The sequence below is a fragment of the Etheostoma spectabile genome, chromosome 16, assembly GCF_008692095.1.
Source record: "Etheostoma spectabile isolate EspeVRDwgs_2016 chromosome 16, UIUC_Espe_1.0, whole genome shotgun sequence".
Lineage (NCBI taxonomy): Eukaryota > Metazoa > Chordata > Actinopteri > Perciformes > Percidae > Etheostoma > Etheostoma spectabile.
In genome coordinates this window covers 11,716,304-11,734,580 of record NC_045748.1, presented here as the reverse complement: position 1 = coordinate 11,734,580, position 18,277 = coordinate 11,716,304, and the positions used below count along the sequence as shown (strand labels likewise).

General features: G+C 38.5%; 1 protein-coding gene across 8 annotated transcripts in view; it reads left to right on the top strand.

Moving 5' to 3' along the window:
• mast4 (microtubule associated serine/threonine kinase family member 4) overlaps positions 1–18,277 on the top strand; it is an 85,827-nt gene that overhangs the window by 8,817 nt on the left and 58,733 nt on the right. For all 8 annotated transcript variants that reach the window (XM_032538918.1, XM_032538907.1, XM_032538919.1 and 5 more), the window contains exons 2-3: positions 5,369–5,522; positions 11,088–11,221. In XM_032538918.1, the coding sequence (XP_032394809.1) occupies positions 5,369–5,522; positions 11,088–11,221 (288 nt within the window). The remainder of the gene's footprint in view (positions 1–5,368; positions 5,523–11,087; positions 11,222–18,277) is intronic.

The window sequence follows — 18,277 nt, the reverse complement described above, 5'->3', positions numbered from 1 at the left end:
GCATTAGCCTGAGTAGTGTAGTACATTTTAATAAAAGGCTGCATTTAAACATTAAATATTAAAAAAATAACATGAAATTTGAATGGTATTGTAGAGGAAGATTGACAGCTCTAGTCTGCACCTCTAAACAATTAGCACCCTAGCAGCTTCAGAATTAGTAGAGTGTAACAACTTATTGTTTCATTCACACGCTCTTGTCACATTGTAGGAAAGCACGTTGCCATCGCCACGAGTGACAACTTTGTCTGGCTATTTTTTTGTAACCAGTGTAGCATGGTGACATGTTTAGTGGCGGGCAGTGCGGTCCCTCTGCCCAGCTCCCACCGCAGGGAGACTTCCTGAGAGAACGGATGACAGCCCGGGAGATGGAGAGTCTGGTCAGACAGCTCCCGGTTTCTGCCGTCTCCCCTGTGGGGAGTGAATCAAAGGGACCGTAGCAACGTTTCAATCCGGTTTTCCTTTTTGAATGACGATTGATTACCACCGCCTGCTGATATGGAGAGATGTTTTCTAGCATGCATGTGCTGAACATACGTGGTACTTAGCCGTCGGCTGTCTGTGCGGTGTGTTCCAGTGCAAATGTTTGGCCAAGATAAAGGCAGCCTGGGCCGACATAAGGCGACGCCACAGTCAGCCTTCGTCCTCACTATTTCTTGGTCAGTGTCGGCCTCGTCGCCACTAGTTTCTGGTTGTCCGCTTGGTGTGTCAAGGTCTTAATGGTCTAGTAGTGTAAACCGCATTCAAGCATGGGAATACCACTGAGTCTTTCCTGGCTGCCTTGGACTGTTGGAGTACTCATTACTTGTCCTTGGGGACAATGTCCCTGTGTGCAGTCTTGTTTTTTTGCTCTTTTTTGCTTTGTAGGATATACAGCTCTTCCTGCAGCTCTTTTTGCTTGTCAGTTTGTTAAGGTGGCTGTGCATGCTTGTCTATTTAACGATATAGTAAAAGTGTCTCTTTTCTAAAGTGGATTGTCTTTACCCACCTTCAAGATATGCAGTTTTTGTATTCTTTGCTGGTGAAGGTCAGCAGTAGAAGCAAAACGTCTATTTGTTTTCTCTGCTTTCTGCACTCTGTCTTATCCACAGTATGTTGGAACTTTTATTAGGATTTTATTGCATCTTGCAGCTAGAGAGCCAGATACTTCCCTTGGTAGAAAACAACAGAGTTTTTTCCATATTAACTTAAACGATGATATGTCAGATATGTCAAGAAGTAATTGCTAGGTTAATGTATTAGGGATTAGTATAATGGATTGTTCTCATGTGTTTGTGGGTGATAGAGCAGGATGGAGTGTATTGTTTTCAGCTAAACGGATTTTGTGATTTACATGGTATCATTTACCACAGGGGCACCAGGGTTGTTTTTGTAAATATTAGACTCTGTATTCTTAATAGCAAGTTAAGAAAGTTAATAGCAGTCCACCTTCTTTGTTTCTCTTGCTTTCTGTCTATTCTTTGCTTTGACAACAAAGTGTTGTTGCGACTAGTCATTATGTGTGAAGCGGAGTGTGGAAAGAGGATGGAGGAAGAAGGGGCAGGTCAGGTTTGATCTTGCTCTCAAAACCTCTGCGTGGCTCTGTGCTGCAGGGAGGGAAGAGTGGTAGGTGAAAGGGCACTGGCTTCTGCCCAAACGGCAATGTGTGTACAGAGAGCCAACTGTTATTGGCTTACACTGCAGTTCTACCATGTAATAAAGATTGCATTTAAAGTGCTTGCACCCACTTTTAAAATAATGCAGATGTTTTGGACCAACAGATATTTGAGTAATATACTCTAATAACAGAGCTTACTGTCCGGTCTCTTTTAAATTGCCCAAATTCAGATAATCATGGAACAAGAAAAATGGTTTACTGATGGCCCTTTGAAAGGTAAAAGCATTTTCTGCATCACATACTGCTCCTAAAAAGACAACAACAAACAACGCTGTTTGTTGTCTTTTTTATACATTGATTGATAGTTCATATTTGCATAGTCAAGTTAGAAGGCAATGTCACCAAAATATATTGCACGCCTTTTAAACTTCAGACTTTGCACAGTGCGCAGATAGCAAGATGCAACCGCTGATTGTCGTACTTGATTTTATCAGTTCAATCTGCTGGTGACTATTAATAGTATGTGATCTGCACGTAAAGCAACTAAACAAACAAAACAGAAACATCATTCCTTCTTATGTCTTTGTTAAATGTAAGCAATAAGCCAAACACAAAAGACCTTAATGAAAATACTGCAAAGATTTGTCACAGCACCAGCTTTGATGGAAAGAAGATGAAGAAAGACAGTGAATTACAGCCAGCCACTTCTATAAAATTAATCTAGTTTTCTTTCTGACGTAGAAACCTTACACATGGTGAAACTACCATGTACTATGAGCCGATTAAGCTCTGCTTGATCGGGTCATAGTACATGCAACATGTATCGCTGTGGTTCATGGTATTCAAGCATAAAGACTATAACGACCTGTTCTGAGAAAGCTTCCTCCTTCTACAAACGATGTGACTGAATGATGCAGTTTCTGTTTCAGATCATAACTCTAAGCTGCTTATAAAGGCATTGCTTGATTATTATCTGTTAGCTTTAAAATGACATAACAGTCTGTGCATTCTTTTGTCATTGTGAATAATCTACGCATGCATTGGCCTTTATGTTCTGTACCTGAAGACAGTTGCACAGCTGTTTGTAAGTTAAAACTCTGTTTAGTTATCACTTGAATTTTGATAAATTAATATGGGTTGCACCACACCAACTAGTTCCTACCTAGATATTATTTGCTAAATATTTAACCACCGTAAATGCTGCACCAACTGACAAAACTGAGCTTTTTCCACAACATGAAAAAATATATAATTTCGTCATATAGTTGCAACTATGGCTCAAATTGTGTTTCCTCATGTTGATTTAATTTATTTTTCTTCTGAAAACTGCAATTTAACCGAATAATTTAAAACAAAAGTCCAAAACAACATCTGGCAAAGGGGCATCTTTGCAATGTTGTATAAACTCTTCTGTCAAAAAAATAAGCTACTCCTGAGTAAGGGACTTTTTTGAAGCTTACACTGTTTTGCACAGATGGAAAGTTTTCATTCAGTCTTCTTTTATTACCGGTGCAATAGGTTTTGTAATAAAGCAAATGTCTAGTGTGAGTATTGTGAGTAAATGCATGAAATAGTAAATGAAATGTGACCATGTACTGTGTATGCCAACTCAATTGAAATATAGTTAATGTCTGTGTTTAAACATAGCTGAGAGGTAATTCATGTTCCACCGTCCTGCTGCACTATTCTGGTTTCTTTAACTTTCTTCATGTGCATGTCTCAGTACAACTACTACAGGTCAGGATTGCAGATAAATGCACGGAAATATTAAGGAAAGATTAAGGGTCTGGCATCAAGGACTGAAAGTTGCCCATCTTGAGGGGCGGCACCAAGCGTGCATTTGAAAATCTCACTGCACGCAATTGGCTAACACTACGACCAATCACAACAACACACGAGGTGACGTATCCAAAGCCCCATACGCTTAGCTACCAGCAGAGCTAACTGGTAGATTAAACTGTCTACATTTGTTTAGCACATTTCTGGTCCCGCTTATATCAGATACACCGATGTGTTTGGTGCAGCCCGGCTACAAGGGCATAGTTAATGATCATCATTACTGAATGCCAGAGTGACTCGCTGAGTAAATTCAAATTGTGCTCTCGCAAGAACTCTGGATTTCCAGGGTACAGAAATATCACATGTAGGACTGTATGTTTCAAATAAACAGTGAACAACGTTGTTGCGGAGCTGTGGCATGTCAGGGTCATAAGATCCTGATTTTACAGTGTCTAATTGTGCTTACGGCAGAGCTGCAAACAATTGCCTCAAATTATTGTATTTATAAGTGATGACTGAAGTTCAACTTTATTGCATAAGATTATGTGATTCTATAGTTGGGACCATGATAATGCAATACTTTATTTTTTTCTGCACTGTGTCACTCTTACATCACTGCAGTGATTGAGAGGTCAAGCCACCCCACAAAGAATTGGTCTCAGTTGTCCTTGTTTGTACTGGGATCATGAATCTTCCCGTAGAGAAGCAAAGTGTTTCCTTCCACAGAATCCTCTGAGCCACGTATATCTTTGTATTCTCAGGGAGGGCCTCTTCCTCACCACCGGGCATTGTTATGTGGTCCAAGCTTCTTGCGAGTTCATTATCTCCTGAGAATACAAATGGGCTGGTGCAACCTGTTTGATGTGTATAATGTATTTCTTAACTGTCCATATTCTTTTATGTAGACAAGTTACTTTTCTCACAAGCATTGAAGGCAAATATGTTTTTCTACTGCTTTCTCTGACAACATACCCATTTTAATAATCTGCGTACTGTCATTTGGGAGCCTGGCCTATTGCACAGAGTGTCCTGTTACTCATTCAAAAGTCTAAACAGCCATGGGTGTGGCAAGTCTTGCAAGCTTAAATAACAAAGCATAATTTTACTTGGAATCCCTCTCCTAGAGATCAATCGAGAAGTTGAGTCCTCCCTTTAAGGCCGTGACACACTAAACCTATCCAGTAATTAGCCGTCGGACAGTCTGGCAAGTTCAGTGACTCAAGTCTGTTTGGAAGGTGGGCACTGTCGGCAGTCGGACTCAAATGACAAATCCAATCGGGAGAGTGCTAGACGGGAACAAGGAGTAGGATGAGCGTGACTAGAGTCTCTCAAAATCTGAGGAAAATCTTTTAAACTCACCTTGTCAATCTAAAATGAAGACCGATTCAGCAACTGCATGGCCTATTTCTCGCTTGTCTTTACAGAAACACATTCGGTGAACTATTTTAGTAAATATGGTATTGTTTGTATTCTGTACAAGCCGCCATGACAGTTTGGCTTTGAATATCCGGAGAAGCTAGACCCACGTGAAGCGTTCGTCCAATCCGCTGCCGTTTGCATTTATGGGTGACCGTACAGATTAGCATCCATTTGCTGTTATGGAGACGTATTCTGTTTCGTCGGTTTGGTGTGTTCCGAGGCTCCACAACACTTTGGCAAACCACTAAATGAGCCATGTTCTTACCCTTTTTTGACTGTCATTTGGTGCATCGTCAGCAATCGTTAGCAGGTGTTACTGGTGTCACTTGTTACCATAGAAACATGGCTCCAATTCCTGGGTTAGTCTGGAGTTTGGTTGGCTGGTTAATTGGTTAGGAGAATACAAATTTAAGATAATGTATGCACTGATAAATGCCTTGCAAGCTGAAAGTTGGGCTTTCTTGTGCTTTTTTCATTGAACAAAACATTTATATATGGTTATGACAAAAAATTATCATTAACCTTTTACCTTAAGTCTTTTTTAACCTAGTAATTGTTTTCTGTCTTTTCCTTTAGTTGGACAACATCCTTTACCCTCCCTCCGCTTACCTCAGGAAGTCCAGTAACCCTGAGTTGACTCGGGGATTAAGTCCTGCTCTCAAATTAAAGCGACATCTCAGTGACGATGGAAAACACGTTCGAAGACGGAGTCTTGGGGGTGGTCTCACAGGTAATAATTTAATTCCCATTTTAGGTTCACATTAGTATTCAGGCTGCTTTAGACATTCTATTAGACATAGAAATTGATAGATTTAAAAGTAAATGATTCCACACCACTGTTTTTACTGTAGGGTTTGGAAAGTCTTTTTTCATGATCCACGTGAAAAACAGTTTATGTTAATCATTAGCACATTAATGGCCACAAACCAACGGCCATCTATCATTTGTAGAATACGTGGATTCTCTTTAATGGAAAATGAGTACCTCTTAATGGGTCTAAAGAGTAATTTCACACAAATCAAAAACAAATTGACCTCTTACCTCTAGTGACATCCAGCCAGTTTTGTTTGGGTATCTTTTTTTTTTTTTTTTTGGCTGTAGTTTCGAGATCTCACTGATTTGTGCCACAATCCCAGTACAGTGGAAGTGAGTGAAGTTTAATTGAAAGCAATGAAAAATCATTTTGAAAAATAAAAGCTAAGAGAGGAGAATAATCAGGATAATCCACAGACCCTGCTGTGAACAGTTTACAGTGTTTCCTACATTTTTTGGGAGAAAATATTTCCTTAAGGACAATCTTGAAGTAAAAAACTCCCATTTTAATGTTTGACTGCTTTCAGTTTCAGCAAGTAGTAAAAAACACTTGCCACCTGTCACTTAAACCCGACTTTAAGAAATAAGAAACAATGACAGTGTCACACTTGGCCTGTCACAATTCATAGTGCATCAGAGATAAATTTGATTAGCAAATAGGATTGCATCATTATCTGTTTTTTAATCAAACATTTGCTACAGATGTAAAATCACTGAAAACATATTTCCTCAATCACTCTATGACTGTTGGGAGAACACAGGAACGAACCCTTTTCTGCCAAAGTTGAAACAATTTTTTTATTGAGAGGTTTTTCATCTTCTCATGACGTTTTGTCAGCGCTCCTCTTGCTGGTCCAAAAGGGGCGGGGCGCAGTTGGAAAAGGGTACTTCAGAGCACCAATCAGGATATAGCAGTATTTGAAACTGAGATGAAAGTTGTGGGGTTTGGACTGGAAGTCGTTTTATTGATTAAACTCTTAAATAATAACGTAAGCGATTTCTTCCCCCAAGCTTCAACTTTGACTGCCTAATTATCCATAAATATTCAATGTTAGTGAAAAATACTTGAAATAAGAATCCATGTTTACAAGGACTTTGAAAAAAAACTGCATAGGTAATTCTCTTAGCAACTGTTGGCATAATTGACCTATAAGTGCACATGCATCACCAGTGGGTTTAAGCCCATGTCCCCTGTATGCACTAGTCTTCTCAAGTATACTGTTTTCTAGGGGTTGGGGGTAAAAACCTATTCTTTGGGTTTTTACCTAAGAATTATCTCGATTCTCTCTTGTAAGATTATGTCTTGATGCAGAAAAGTCATGCTACTTCTTTAGTTTTGGTGAGGATGGCTGAGTGTGATCTACTGCAGATGGATACTATCTGTCTGGCCTAAAAGCCAGTATATGGAAACATGTTGTCTTCTGTGAAGTTAGGAGAAAAGGGACTTGGACAAAGAGATTGGGAACACAACAAACATGAGAAACCATATTTTATGTTTCTTGTATTAATGAAGGATAATGAAAGTAAATACATCTGTTTTGTTTTTAAAATTATGAATATTACAAATTATGCTTTGTTTTAAAATAGCAAGTAGTCACGCAGTGAGAGAAAATAAATCATGCCTAGAAATAAAAAATTATGCATCAATAATCATTTTATCATCTCATCGTACCCCTCTGAATCGATTGGTGCCCAGAGATTCCCACCGCTTGTTTTCCATACAAGATTGGCTGAAGTGGGGACTGTTTGAAAAATGTAGGTTTAGGATATACGAAAGAATGCATGAGCTAACAAGCTTACCACTTGCTTTTTTACTGTCTGTGGCACTGCTTTATGCGTGTGCTGTGATTATGAAACAGACTGCGCTCCTGTGATGAGGAATGTGTAAAGTCAGCAGGGAGATATCCTCTTGGAATTGTACTTGTTCAGTGTGGGATGATTTGAGGGTTTAAGTTGGTAGATTGGGTAGCAAATCCTGCGGAGTAAACTTACTTGGCGAATACAAACTACCTGAACAGATTTTCTGTCAGAATTACTACATGACTTCTCAAGGTCTCAAGAACATACTGCACATCAAAGATATATCCAGGTTCCAGTAACAGAGGAAAGAGAAGAACATTGCTGCATGAAAAGAGTTAACTATATAGTTATAATCTGCCTCTGGTTAGAGGGGTGTGTGTCTGGCTCACATGAGCATAGATACATTCCTGTCTCAGGACAGTTACATTTATTGTGACTGCAGCCTTCTTTGCTTCCTTTCAGACCTCATACTGAATTTGTTTTAGGGCTTTGAACCCCATATTTTTCCTTAAGGATGTTCACCTCACTGATTAAAATATTGACCTTTTTACAGTCAAGAAAAGATTGTGTTTTCATCAGGTGCAGCTTTAAATAAAAGCATTACTCTGTACTAATCGGTCTACATAGGAACAGGATGGATAAACAAACATTAACCTGAAGCAAGTCATCTTCCATGAACTGGTTGTGTTACTAAAGCAAGATGAGTTAGATTGGGTTTTCTTTTTGGTATTGATTTCAACATAATCATATTCGTTGATATTTTATGTTTTATTACAGTATAGCTAGTTTGTGCTTGCAGCTGACACAGTACCTGAGGGCACATACTGGAATGGTTAAGACATGCTTTAACATTATAAATAAAACAATAATGTATTATCGAATGATCAAACTTAAAAATTGAAACAGTTAGACAAATGTTTTTAGCCTAAGCATGCCTATAATAATAATAATAATAATAATAATAATAATAATAATAATAATAATAATAATAATAATAATAATAAATGATAGATAAAAGTTGAAATGTTTTTTTGCATAACATGCCTGGAAAGCCATAGAGCCTTGTTTACCCTTTGGTGAATTTGGCAAGGATAAGGAAGCACAGGTGACCTTGGCTGAGACACTTTTAATATAAAATGTCTAACTGAATGAAACCCAGTAGAACAGGGACAGTGTGTGTAGAGACCTTTTGATTTGTTCCGTTTATTTTTCCCATCATGATTCATGCAGCAGATGTGTGCTTGAAAAATGGGGCATCTGCACAAGGTTGGGAACAGAGTGGTCTGACCTTGCAAATACCTGCATTGAATCTAAAAAAAACCATTGCTACTACCTGATACCCCCCCTTTCTAAGAGTGTTGGGTAGTGCCTAAAGAGAGATTTCCTTTATGCTGGGATATGATGGGCTTTAGTGAGGAAAGATTTTGCCGGTAAGGAAGGAAAGACCACAATTTTCCCTCCTCATCCTGTTTGGTCTCTCTTTAATCCTCCTGATTTTACACTTGTGATCACAGTGGAACTATGAGTGAACTGCAGAACAGTATATGTCAAATCCAGGTCCAGAACTAAGCCTTATAATTTTGTCGGCAGTGGAAAAGACAATTCTTAGTTGTTAAAATGTTAGTTAATGTTAGGTAGTGTGTATCACCTGCAGAGGGGTGAGAAAGAAGACTGAAGGCTAAAATCAATAGAGGCAGTGTTAACCTTTCAGTCTCGCATTTTAAAATTCTACACATTCTGCACAAAACAGAAAAAAGTAAACCCAGAATACACGTGGATCCACAAACGGAACATGGACGAGAGGTTGGTTTTGTCAGCGACGCAAGTTTGAGGTCGTACAGTAACCTCGGATGCTAAGCTATGGTGTGGTGCACATTTCCCCCATAATTGGAATGCCAAATGTGTAGGTTTGTTTTAGCTATGTGAAGTCCACATGGACTTGTCTGCACTAAAATACAATCATAACTGTTAAATTTTTTCTAAGTTACTTTGGTGCATTCAAATCATAATTTGCATTTTTACAACAGTGTGTACATTTCTTAAAACAATTGGTGGAAACTTGTGTCAATTAGTACATCTTTGGAAAAAATGCGCCAGAAAAAAATAGACACAATAACGTCGACAACTTGTTAGACAACTAATGTCGACAACTTGTTAGACAACTAATGTCGACAACTTGTTAGACAACTAATGTCGACAACTTGTTAGACAACTAATGTCGACAACTTGTTAGACAACTAATGTCGACAACTTGTTAGACAACCAAACAAGAAAACACATTCTTCAATCCAACCAGGACGTAGCCAACAGTACTGCAAAAAGTAAGTGCAACTCTAAACTAACCTTCTTTGAGACAGCATTAGTGGTTGAAATCTGTCATTTTCAGTTCATGTTTTGCTCTTTGCAGGACAGTAAATTTATAACCCAGACTTCTCCAGTTCATAAAAGCCTAACACATCTGATGATGTGTGGCTTTAGACCATCTGAACTTGACATATTCCCTTTACGCTCTGAGCACCGTCTACTTATCTTCCCTTCCTTCACGGTGCCAAGATGGTTAATCCTCTTCTCTGTCTCCTCAAGTGTTTACTTGAACAGGAAATGGAAATATCCACATGTGGATAAAGAGTGACAACACTTAAACAAATGATTTTTCAATCCATGGAGTGCCAGTGGTGCAGTAATAGCTGCTGATTCAGATGCTGAGGCTGCTTATGTTATGATTTAATCTTTGTCTTGCCTTGGTGTACTGAGGTTTTAGGATTAAAGAGGACAGCTGGAAGCAGTATTTGGTGCCATCTAGGTGCTAGCCCTGGGAACTTTAATTTAATTTTTACAAACAGTATTCTTATACAGAACTCATGTTGTCATGCCATTTACTGATCATCATCAGACTTTGGTGCTTGGATTATGTAATGTTGGTATTGTCAGTGCTCTTTTATTGGGCTTTTCCCCCCCTCTAGCCTAATTTAACCCTTTGACATCCTGCCTGGCTGCCCAGGGTCAGGGGCTTCAGCTTTTTACCCCTAACAAGAACAGACAGCTCTGATTATCTTATGTTACTGGTATGTACAGTAATTTGACCTGTACTGTCTTCCCCATGCACTCCCACCTATGGAACGGGTGGTGGAGTGTGAGAGAAGTTTGAATTTACTGTAGTACGACAAAGCTTGTTTACAACTGCACAGTGGTGAAAACATGTAAGTAACAAGTAAATGTACCAATATGTTCATGTAAACAATACTTAAAGTAAAAATACAGAATATTAACTAGCAAAATGTACTTAAAGTTTAGAAGTACTTATTATGAAGGAAAACAGCCCCTTTGACTCATATGTTACGGTGTTGCACATCCATAGACACTTCAAACACATGCACCAATGTGTAAGCAGCATGTAACTGTTGTAGCTGGTTGATGTGGCACTAGTTTTCACTACTTTATTCATAGTGTGTGTGTGTGTGTGTGTGTATATATATATATATATATATATATATATATATATATATATATATATATATAATATTTGCTCTTTTGTAAAATAATGGATAATATCACTTTATTATTCCTTGAAAAGTTATACAAATTAGGAATTCTGAGAAGTTTAGTTGGGGGTAAATCACTCTTTGGAGAAACTGACAAAAGGTGAAACATTTACTGAACCTCTCATTTTGTTGCTCTGCAGGAAAGTATCTTCTGCTACCCTCCCACCCCCAGCAGATGCACACAGCATGGCAGCAGTCATCGGAGTTGTCTAACCTGGTTCGTATGCGTTCACTGAACCTCGGAAAGTCGGACCCCTCCCTCACCTCCAGCCTGGTGAGTACTTCCTAAATCATGACCCCTCGACAATATTCTGCATCCTGATCTACGCTCCTGTTACCTCACCCTGAACAGTTTGTTTGCTGTGTGTAGGTGAAGATGTTGGGTAATAGGGGACAGGTAATTTACTTATATCGTGTCTGAATAAATAAAAATCAACACTCCATGGTAATCAAACTTATTTTATAAGAGGATAATTCTAGACAAACTATATTGCATATACTCTCACAAAAATAATATTATAAAACAACATGGTCATGTTCAAACATTTTCTGCCACACATGCAACATGCTAAAATTCTCTTGTATGTGCCTGTAAACAGTGGCCTGCGATCAAATGCACTTATAATTTATTTAATACTTTTTTTATTTTTGGTTTTGTAGCCGATCTCTGGTTAAAGGAATGACCTTTAGGTTTTGTTAATGATTCTTATCTGTCACTGCTGCCGATTTTAAAAAGCACTTATAAATGTATTTATTTCTCTGGGTACAAAACATAAAAAGCCACGTATCCCTGTACGTACTCGGCATCAGTTAGAGAAAAGGTTAATTTAATAAAAACATGTGTGTGCATAAATATGTGGATCTGTGCTTGTGTGTGGGTGATTTTACTGTGACAGTTTTTTTTAGTAACTGACACTTTATATCATTAGTGATCTAAGTGGTTCAACCTAGAAAAAGGCACGGCAACCTGAAGTATTTCTCAGATGGCATCATGACATCATAGTGAACCTGTTTACACTGACATAATAGTTTTTGGTACAAAACCTCTGAACTAATTCTGTACACTAGGGGGGGCTAGTGTATTTTCAGTGTTTAGAGCTAAAACACATGTATCCTTAGGCTTTTAAAAGCCAGACATTAATCCCTTTGGTTATTGTGCCATGCAGAGTGAACGAATACATGTAACCTGTAACATAATTGCCCTCCAGTGGATAAATCCTCCAGTCAATGTGTTGGTTCAGTTTATGTCTTGGTGACGTGAATGAGTCTTTTAACATCTTCACCAGTATTTTAAGATATTTGTGTTTTTATAATAAGGTGCTACTGATCCCTATAGGCATTTATTTTAATTGCCATCCATCACAGGAAGGTTAGAGCATGCAATCGCAGCTGGTAGGGATTCAGTGTATTGCTCAAGGATACTTCAGCAGGAGAGAGGTTCAGGGTAGAGACCCTGAACCTCTCTCTAAGGAAACATTGTCAATTTTTCCAACGTGATCTTTGTGTTCTTTGTTTAACCGCAATTAATTGCAAACATTTGCTAAGGTCCTAAGAGAAAAGATTTAGTTTACATATGCCAAATTGTAATTCTATAAGTGGTTATTGGTTGGACTGTTAAGCTAAAGCTGTACTAGTTGTTGGCACTTGTCCCTATACATGTTCATAGGAACAAAAATGACAAGTGGGATACAGTTAGCAAAAAATAATAAGATATTAAAGGGCCATTTTTTTTACTTCATAGGCTGTCTACCTGTGTTACTACTGTTATCAGTGATATAACCATAATACATATCCTGGAATATATTTAAAAAAGTAATACATTAATAAATATTTAAAATGTGACTGAAAGAGACAGTTATATTGTCAATTGGAATTATTTCTGAGACAAGTAATTGTACAGCAAAACTTGAAATTCATTCATCTACAGTACTAAGAGCTTCTTTGTATCAGATCATATTGGACAGTATTAAGAAGTAGTAAGAGTATTTGGTGTAAGTGGTCTTGGTGTACTTTGAGTCGTGAACGACTCTGCACTCACCTCTCAGATGAGGCTGTAAGTGTAAGGTCATGGGGACCCAGGAGACACATTTTTTCATCAGAATTCATTCAGCAAATGGGACCAGAGATAGATGGTTGAAATTGGGCTTTTTGCAAAGAAAGAGCATTGGGGTGCAATGCACGCCCTTGATGTATGACATGCCCCCTCTACTACATGCCATGCTGCACTACTACACTTCCAAAAAATGAGTTTCCATGTAAAAGGAAATAATGAGACAGATTAGCAATTACTGCATCCACTGCAATGTGAGAAAATTCATTGCACATCCTTACTGTGGGAGATTCCACACTGAAACGCACCACCTTCAGCTCTTCTGAGGAAGAGTCCAGTCCTCTTATCTGTTGCAATTTTGCCCGGGCCCGCAGAATGACTTTCCTCTGGTAAAACTAATGATTGCCAATGCTGTGTTTTTTTTCTTCTTCCCACACTCTTCCTTTCGTTCATTTGAATGTATACAGTGTGCAATCAAATATGTTCTGTAATATGCAGCTCACATGTCATATTGTTCTTATTCTCAACACTGTTTGCATGTCCCTGGTGACTCCATTGTTGACTCTATGAGAAAATGAGATGCTGGTCACTGCTCAGATATTTTCTTGTAAGTGGCTGATGTGTTGCTACATCTTAATGGTATCTTTGGGAGTCGGCTGCTTTGACACCTAAGGGGTTCAGCTACATCCACTGCATTATCTTGCTGAACAAGCTTAGAAAAGATTGTGAATTGGCTGACCTTGAGGAAAAAAGCAAAACAAACACCTCCGCTACTTGCTTCTAAATGGAAGTTGCTGTCTTCATCTCAGATTTGTAATTCACAATTAGACGTTTGTTAAATGTGAGTCGTCGTCTTTATTGTATTTAAAACTAAAAAGATTATGCCTGTCTATTATCTTACAGGCAGAGTGGTATTTGTCATAATGGCGGTTATATAACTGGAAACCACAGTCATCCCTGACCATAATGACAATGAATGAATAGAGGTTTGCCAGCATACTCTCTGTTGTTTTCATCTAGTGTACTGAGTATTCCTGTCAATTCTTACCAAAGGCATATTTGGCAGATGTATCAATGTCTAAAGAGATTTAATTGGCTGTTGGATTTGGCTTTTGATAGTTTAGTTTTAAATGGGCAAATTTTGAACTGTTTACTTCCAGGCTGTGTTACTGTTTTATATATTGTTAAAAAATTAATTGCAAGGACTTTTAGGAAAATGTAGAGCTTAATTTATCATTTTATTCTTTATTATGTAGCAGGGCATAATTCACTTTATATTGCTTCACAGTTCTCCAGAGTTAATAAAGAAACCAAAGGGTTTCTGTTGTTTAATTTCTGTAGAGAAGGTACTGTTTCTCAAAGCTTTTGACAGACAAATATTCCTTAATTTAAAGCAACACTAGAGAACTTTTCCCGCTTCGGTCTCCCTACAGATTGGAAGCGGAATTGTCCCATTATGTTTCATTTGAACTACAGATCCTCTACCCGATCTGGCACACTTGCATAGTGTGGTTATAACCAGCAGAGAACCGCAAAGCCAATGCAGGAATCCGTTCACCCTGTTACGAGTTGGTGAACCACTGAAACGATTTTGGAAACATTATTTTAAGTTATAAAAAAAGTTATTTTGTGTTGCTTTACAACTAGAAGGAGACAGTGGCTGCATGAGCCTCCTTGACCGTGACCATAATTGTAGATGGCCATACTGCTGCTTTGTGATGAGTTTATTAATTTTGTAGGGCTTCATTGTGTAAAAATCAAAGACCAAGTTGGTGTTGTTCAATGTCTTGTTTTGTCCGATTAACACTCCAAAACATGGAGATACTTAGTGCAAAATAATAGTATAACAGTTGGTCTGATTACTTGACTTGTGTTTATAAGGTGGTATTAAGGTATGAGGTAAAAATATTACTTGGTACCTTGCCAATTTGGATCTTTCACAGTCAGTGAACACTGCACACTAAGTAATGGCTCCCTGTTTGTTTTTACTCACTGTTGAGGAAAAAACTGCAACTATGGTTTAATGAATTTTCTAGTGCTTCATTATCGAAAGATTCTGTTGGTTGCTATAACAATACCCTAAAGCCGAAATTGATATTGTTGAATGTCTTATTTTGTCCGATTAACAGTCCAAACCCAGAAATACTTAATATACTGTAAGACGTTCAGGTCTGTTGAGTTTATCAATTAATTGGATATCCTCTGATTATTTTTCTCACTTAAACAATTAATCATTTGGTCTATAAAATGTCCTAAATTTGTTTTTACGACTTAACAGGCCAAAATAAAAAATGTATTTACAATGAGAAGCTTTGACCCCCCCCCCCCCCCCCGTTATAGCATTTTGCCTTTTCCCTTCCTTTAGCTCTCCCATCATGCCCCTGGGCGTGCATGGCCCCTCCACAAACGTGGCACATCTCTCTTGACTGTAATGATCTTTGGCAGAAAATCAATACTTCACTTGAGGTGTGATATGGAGATAAGACTGTCATAATCCTGATGTTGTGCCTGTGTGACTCTCATTCTCCCTCATAACGGTAGTCAGTGATGTCCTTCACTGATATCATTGTTGTTGGAGCAGTTTGTTGTTGCACAGGAAGGAGCAGCAGTTTATGTGTGTTCAAACATAAGGTGTTGTCTAGTCAGAAATAACATCAAGTTTTTTAACAAATACAAAAGAAAAATCATTCAACACTGAACAACCTGCCTTGTTCAACCAACCTCAAATGAAAAAAATATGATTATCCAGCCTGACTAGCCACCTGAAAACAAGAGAGTGGAAAACAAGTTACTGAGCTGCACCTTATTGATCTGTTTGTCTGTGGTATCTTTTTGTTTTGTGATCCCTGCATGGCTGTGTGTATTGTAATGTTTAAATTTGACCCATGGTCTGTATATGTAACATTTTACACTCTCTCTCACTCTCTCACTCTCACACACACACACACACACACACACACACACACACACACACACACACACACACACACACACACACAACAAATAGTAGTGTAGAGTAAGTAAAGATTAAAGCTGAATCAACCCTCCATCTGAATTTATAACAAAACAATGAACACCATTTATGCTGGGAGTTTTAGTTACAAGAGATAGTGTGTCGGTGTTTCAGCAACATAAAAATGACAGTTAACAATAGTAATACTACCTTACTGGATAAAAAAACATTTAGCTCATGCTCATGAGTTTTTTTTTGTTCTCCCCTTGCACTGTTAAGTTCCACAGAATAGCTTTGGAAACGCATCCCAAAAATGCATATAGTGCGGTGAGTTACTGTAACTAAATGGGTGTCATCCAATCTGTTTGAGATCCAATTTTCTCTGTCTGAGATTCAAATGTGACCTTGTGTTATGTACAGTGTGGCTTTCTGTTTACATTATTTGAAACTGAAGTAAATGAATCTAAAAGAGAGCCTACTGGATTTTCCAAGCGGACTCAATGATTTTAATTTCATGAATGCTTGCATTTGTTTGGCTATTGCAATTTATTCAAAATCAAAAGACCAGAGAGGAGTTGAAAGTGAGTCTTTGCAGCTTTTGGTTGTTCTTGGTTACTATCTTTGCGCTTGTTGTCAAGGTTAAAGACTTGCCTCGTCCATTCGGAGGCTGGCTCTACAGGGTTTTAACATGGCTGGATATTCTCACTCCTTTGGCTTTGGTGAAATGGATTCTTTGCACTGCTTTGTATGGAAGGAATTGATTCTTTCTTTCCTTACCGCTCTCTTCACAGGCCCATGTCCCTCCTCTACCGGCCTCAGATCTGCAGGTCGCCTCTTGGTCTGATAAGCTCAAGCAGAGCAGAGGCTGTTGGTCACTCAATCAGCACTCGCTGCATGCTTTCAGTGCCAGTGCTCTCTTTTTTTTTTTCTCCAAAGGCAAAGGAAACAACCTCAGCTGCCCACCTGCCAGGAGGAAATGATTCACAGACAACCCCTGAACTTCTCCCAAAGGCTTTTCTATGGCTATGCTCCAAGGCCACAAGCTGCCTGCCTTTATAGCTGTCCTGAACCGCACTCATAGCAGTGTTTCTTTTCACTAAAAACTACTATGGCTAATATTTTTAATTACTATTTATTTCTAGCAATGGGAGTAGAATAAATAACTACATTATAATGGTTAAATATACCATATATTGTTTACGCTAGAAAAACATCCATTAAAATTTTCCTCATAGATCAAGATAACATTTTCAAATTGCCGTTTTTGTCCAACCCAAAGATATTTTATGATATAAAATAGAGAATAAAACAGCAAATCGTCTCATTTGAGAAGCTTGAGCCAACAAATATTTAGTAATTTTAGCCATGCTCGCAGCCTGGCTCTACGGCAATGGCAATGTTGCTCTGTCGGTCGCACCATCACTTTGGTTCATTTCTTCTGGCGCCACCATCAGGTCAAATATTCCAATATCTATTTGTGAAAAATTTGGTACAATATGTGTATTGTGCTAATTAGCAAATGTTAGCAGGCTAACACACTGTGACTTGCATTGTCACTGCTGTGCATATAAGTACAGCCTCACATAGCTGCTAACATGGCTGCAGACTCTTAATTAATGGGTTGCACGATTGTGTGATTGCCAAAAGTGTTTTGTGATTGATCTATTGTATCAGCACCAGGCTGTTTTTTATATGTGGTGATTGTTACAGCCACTTTATACAGCAGAGGAAGTTCTATCTCTATTGAATAAGACAAATGATCCATCCCGTGTTCCTGCAGCTTCTTATCTTTATTGTTAGTCTAATGTGGAATTTCTTAATTGCTCCTAGACTGAGCAATGACTTGAGACCTGTCTGTTGAACATTACAGGATTCTTCAATTTCCTCAGGTAATCTGGAGGGCATTGTTCCAACTGAAAAAAACTTGACTACTGTAATCCTCGTCCTCTAAGGTTTTTCAGGGGTTTATTCAAAAACAGCCTGATTACCCGAGCGCAGACCTGAGCTGTCTACTCTTGGCTTTTTTATCAGCACACCAGCACAAATGACTGTCACCCCAGCCACTGCAACACTCCATCAGCATTCTTTTGTACAGGTTTCAAAATGAGAAAAGTTGATGTAGTGGTCACCTGTCTGACAGTCCTGTGCACCTCCTCCTCCAGCTTGTGGTAGTGGGTAGCTGTCATTCTAAGCCAAACTCGCTAAGAGAAAATCATTTGAGCTTGGCTGGAGACGAGGAGAATGGAAGGGGCCCACTTAATATTCACAGAGAAGTACCACAGTGAATGGAAATGAGTGAGAGAGGGTGAAAAAAGAGAAAGCAAAAG